The 5,273-nt window shown below is 62.1% G+C and overlaps 1 protein-coding gene across 1 annotated transcript in view; it reads right to left on the bottom strand.

The window, feature by feature from the left end:
* KNDC1 (kinase non-catalytic C-lobe domain (KIND) containing 1) overlaps positions 1-5,273 on the bottom strand; it is a 67,341-nt gene that overhangs the window by 8,870 nt on the left and 53,198 nt on the right. Inside the window, exons 21-26 of the mRNA XM_011980847.1 lie at positions 3,812-3,925; positions 2,992-3,139; positions 2,707-2,886; positions 1,454-1,660; positions 685-767; positions 290-440 (exon numbers count right to left, since the gene is read on the bottom strand). Of these exons, the coding sequence (XP_011836237.1) occupies positions 290-440; positions 685-767; positions 1,454-1,660; positions 2,707-2,886; positions 2,992-3,139; positions 3,812-3,925 (883 nt within the window). The remainder of the gene's footprint in view (positions 1-289; positions 441-684; positions 768-1,453; positions 1,661-2,706; positions 2,887-2,991; positions 3,140-3,811; positions 3,926-5,273) is intronic.

The following is a 5,273-nucleotide window of genomic DNA, read 5'->3' on the forward strand; positions in this document are numbered from 1 at the left end:
GGGCACGTGGAGATGTGGCTGTGGACGTGGCTGGGCACGTGGAGATGTGGCTGTGGACGTGACTCTGGACGTGGGAGGCATTGTTGGGGGAGAGCTGGGAGTGCAGCTTACCCCCTGCCCCCTGTGCCCTGCTCCCCTCAGCCTTGGGTCCGGTGTGGCTCCGAGGGACATGGAGTTGGGTTCACTGCATTGGGAAAGGGTTCAGGCCATGGCCTTACAGGAGGCACTGCCACCCCCGGGCAGGTGGGCCCCACACCCTGTGTTGGCCTCGGAACTATAGGGTGCCCACCTTGGAGGTGTGGCTGGTCACAATCTCTGCAGCCACCCAGGTGCTGACGTCATCTGCGTTTCTTAGAAGCTGTAACAGATACTTGTCCTGAACGTAATTGGGCAGAAATAAGCTGCAGGTTTTGGCCGAAAGAGACTCAGAAGAGCTGGCTCTGGAAGAGAAATGTGGCCCCCGTCACCCCAGGAGATGTGCAGGTGGCCCTGCCCGGCCCCGGGCTGCTGGTGCGGAGTGGGCTGGGGTCGGGCCACGAGGCTGCTCCGACGGGCAGACACCGCTCTCTCGCATCTCCAGAGACAACAGCCATCTCCTGCTGGTCAGGAGCGCCCATGACACTCTTACAGGGAGCCCCCGAGACCCTCCACCGCCGCTCCCAGCCGAGGGCCCCGGACGCTCACTTGGGGATGGCGGTGCTCTTGTCCATGACGCCCAGGGCCCGTGAGTTCAGGAAGTGGACCGGGTGGCACTTTTGAAACAACTCCTGCCCAGACCATGGAAACGAGGTTCAGGCTTCCATCCCTTAGGGCCCTGTGGCCAAGGCAGCGTCCCAGGGAGCCAGGGAGGGTGGGGGTTTTCTGGGGGCCATCTCTGCAATCCCAGGTTCAATGCCCACCCAACAGTCCACGGGGTCCACCACAGGGCTCCCCACGTGCTTGGCCCCCAGGGGCTCATGGCGTCCAGGGCAGCCCTCATGACAGCAGGTGGATCACTAGGTTGGCACTACTGCTACGTGATGTGGGGTCCCGGGATGGCAGGGACCTGGGAAGAGGCCACCTGAGGACTGGCTGTGGCGGCGGCAGAGATGCTGGGCAGGGCCCTGGCAGCTGGGTGGGGCACAAGGAACTGGGTTGGTCCAGCTCTGGCAGAGGGACTGAGGGGAGAGACTCAGCACCCCACATAGCCCTCAGGGCGTCCTCTAGTGCCTGTGAGGCCAGAGTGCTGGGCAGAGGCAGGACAAGCCCCAGCGGGCAGTGGTCTGGAGAGGAGGACTCACAGCTGCCTGAACCTGTGCACCTGGCTGCCACCCCCAACCTGTGCACTCGGCAGCTGCCCCTTCTCTGCCTGTCTGTTCCTCTGGGAAGCAGCTGCTGAGGGCCCTGTGGGCGCCGAGTGTCTCTGGGGCCCCGACTCGCAGGTGGCCGGGGCACGGATCCTCGTCGTCCTCACCTGCTGTAGCAGCGTGAGCTGACTGAAGAGCTGATGAGTGCTGTACTCGGTCAGGAAGTAGGGCCCCTTCTCGCTGGTCTTGGCGCAGGGGCCGTAGAAGTCCTCCAGGAAGCAGGGCTTGGGCAGGGCCGCGGCAATGGTGTAGGGACGCTCCTTGTGCGGCGGCAGCACCAGCCCGTTGCCTCGGGGCAGCCTCCAGGGGAAGCTCTGCAGGGCAGGCCAGGCACTGAGGGGCCCAAGCTCCGTGTCCCCTCCAGGTCAGGGGTCCAGGGAGGCGGGGCAGGGTGAGGACCAGGTCAGGTCCAAGTCCAGGACTCCTCAGACTGGCCCAGCCAGAGACAGACAGCAGCCTGCCCACCCATAGCTGTGCTGGCACAAGGATGCCTGTCCTGGTCACTTCAGCAGGTCCCCCAGGGGCAGGATGCTGAGGGTTAATGGAAAGGGCATTTATCTCCCCACAATGGCTTCTTCCACCTTAGTCTCTGGCCTGAGGGTCAGAAGGTTGGGGTCAGTGAGTCACAGCAGGACCCTCCTCACCTGAGCACCTGGGACAGGGCAGGAGGTGCCAGCCCAGCAGGGCTGCCTGCGACCGGGAACATGGAGGGTATACGTGAATGTGCACGTGTGGATATGAGGCTGCATGCATGTATGTGTGGATGTGTGAGGGTGCACGTGTGTGTGCATGTCTGGATTGTGTGAACATGCATGTGGATGTGTGAAGGTGTACACGTGTGTGCATATGTGGATTGTGTGAGTGCATGTGGATGTGTGAAGGTGTACACGTGTGTGCATATGTGGATTGTGTGTGTGCATGTGGATGTGTGAAGGTGCGTGTGTGTGGATTGTGTGAGTGCACGCAGGTGTGCCCGTGTGGATGTGTGTGATGTGCACAGGTATGTATTTGCACACAGGTGTATGTGCACACGTCTATATGTATGCATGTATATGGGTGTGCCCATGTGCACGTGTATGTGTGTATGTGTGGACTGTGTGAGTGCATGTGGATGTGTGAAGGTTGTGTGTGTGTGTGTGTATTGTGTGAGTGCACGCAGGTGTGCCCGTGTGGGTGTGAGATGTGCACAGGTATGTATGTGCACACAGGTGTATGTGCACACAGGTATATGTATGCATGTATATGGGTGTGCCCATGTGCACGTGTGTGTGTGCGCATGCACCAGCTGTGCCCTTGAGGCTGAGCTCAGGGAGCCACATCCGCCTGTCCACGGAGGCCCTCCCCTGAGAAAGGACCCCACCTTCCTGGAGATGCCGTCCTCTGAGAGCCTCTTACAGAGGGCGTTGAAGGGTCTGGCATCCTCCTCGGCCTCCCTGGGGTTCTCCAGGTCGGTGCTGCGAGGGCTGCCCTCGGCCCGCCGGTCCATGCCCACCTCCAGGAGGCCCAGCAGGTGCTTGGCAGAGCCGTCCAGGGGTAGGATCTAGGCAGAAGCACGGTGGGGGAGTCACTGCCACCTTCTGGAGGAGGGCGGCACCTCCGCTGTGGGAGCCCAGGGTGCACCTGCCCAGCTTGGCGCCACGGTCACCTTGGAGGAGATGAAGTCCTCCAGCTTCCCCAGCAGCCCGCTGTTCCGAGTGAAGTCCACGGTGTAGCAGTCCTCCACCCAGGCCTGCAGGACGCAGAGGCTCCGCCTGTAGATCTTGGTGAAGGTCGAGGTGGGGTCCTGGTGGGCCCTGGAGACGCGGGGGAGCTGTTGAGCTGCCAGGATGTGGGAGTCGGGGGCAGAGGCCCAGGGGCTGCGTGAGGTTCTCCCGGAGAGGCAGTGTGGGACCAGGCTCCATGAGTGCAGAGGGCTTAGGGGGCTGGGCGTCTTCTGTGGGTCCCTCCCCCGAGGCGGGAGCTGGCTGGCTGATGGCCTAAGGTGCCCAGCCTGGGCATATTGGGGCAAGGGGGTGCATGGCATGTCCTGAGGGGGCATCAGGTCAGCCCAGAGAGAGGCAGAGCCCCTCCCCCCTTGGCCCACCACCCCTCTCCTGACCCCAGCTGCTGGCCATGGGTCCAGAGGGAGGCTAGGGGCCAGCAGGACCCTCTGCTTGGTGCTCCCCCTTCCCCCCAGCTGACCTTCTGGCTCTCACTGCCTGCCCACCTGCCCTCCGCTTTCCTCCCGGGCCAGCAGGAGGAGACCCCGACTCCCCCAGGTCCCCTCCCAGAGCTCCCAGGTGCCCAGGCCACCGCCCTCCTGCCCCAGCTGCTTTCTCAGCATCCGTGTGTGTCCCCACCTCCAGCCAGACCTCCAGCCAGGCTTCCCTGGCCCTTCACCCCTTTGGGTCGGCAGGGGCCACCTCATTCTTCATGGGGGCTAAACCAGGCCCATGGGCGCCCACCCTGCCCCAGGAGCGCGGTACCTGGTCAGCGTGCTGTTGATGCGGTCGAGGAGGAAGTGCAGGAAGTCCTGGGGTGTGCAGAAGTAGCGGAAGGTGTAGAGGAACTGCTGCACGTAGCCCTCCAGGAAGGCGTCACTGTGGGACAGGACGGGGTGGCAGTGAGGCAGCCGGGTGGCCTCACCCCAGGGCTCGGCTAGTGTTCTGGGGGTGTGATGGCGTGTGTGTGTGCGTTCTCTTTGTGTATCACTGTCAGGAGAATCCCCAGAGAAATTAAAGGGGGGACATGGATAACAATTCCCAACTACTTCCAGCACCAGGGCCTTTTTTTTTTTTGGGCAGACTTTCGCTCGTCACCCAGGCTGGAGTGCGGTGGCGCGATCTCGGCTCACGACAGCCGCCTCCTCCCGGGTTCAAGCAATTCTTGCCTCAGCCTCCCAAGTAGCTGGGACTACAGGCAGCCGCCACCACGCCCGGCTAATTTTTGTATTTCAGTAGAGACGGGGTTTCACCATGTTTCCCAGGTTGGTCTCAAACTCCTGACCTCAGGTGATCCACCTGCCTTGGCCTCCCAAAGTGCTGGGATGACAGGCGTGAGCCACCGCGCCCGGCTGAACACCAGGGCCTTTCTGAACGCGGCCTGTGCGGGACTTTGGTGTCTCCACTTGCAGAACCCGTTAGCTCTGGAAGCTGAGGGAGCCGGTGCCTCGGGACTGGGCGCAACGCTGCACACTCAGAGGTTCTGGCTCTTCACTGGGTGAAACTGGGCCACCCTCAGGAGACACTGGCCAGGGCCCTGCATGTGGGTCTGGGACTGTCCTGGGAGCCCAACGGCCACGGTCAGGAAGCCGAGGTCCAGCAAGGCCGCCTCCCACACTGGAGGAGTCTCAGGCAGGAAGGAGACGGCGTGGCCCTGGAACAAGGGGCCTGGTCACCTGCTCACCTGGGGGCCGAGGACAGAGGTGGCCACAGCTCACGCCAGGCCCTACACAGCTCCAGCCCCAGGCTGCCCTGCAAAGGTGATGCCCACCAGGTCCACAGAGCAGAGAAGCCCCTCGTGACCACATGCACGGTCAGGAGACGCTCCTTTCATGGAAGCACAGTGCTCACACTTACACCGTGCACGCCACAAACTCCACAACCAGACACGCACACCACACACGTGCACACACACCACACTACACTACACTCCACACCACACACACCACACTACACACCACACTACACACCACACCACACATACGTGCACACACACCACACTACATCCCACACCACACACCACACTACACTCCACACCACACACCACACACACCACACTACACTCCACACCACACACACACCACACTACACCCCACACCACACACACACCACACTACACTCCACACCACACATATGTGCACATACACCACACTATACCCCACACCACACACCACACCACACTACACCCCACACCACACACACACCACACTACACTACACACCACACA

This window comes from Mandrillus leucophaeus, unplaced genomic scaffold (assembly GCF_000951045.1).
Source record: "Mandrillus leucophaeus isolate KB7577 unplaced genomic scaffold, Mleu.le_1.0 Scaffold219, whole genome shotgun sequence".
NCBI lineage: Eukaryota > Metazoa > Chordata > Mammalia > Primates > Cercopithecidae > Mandrillus > Mandrillus leucophaeus.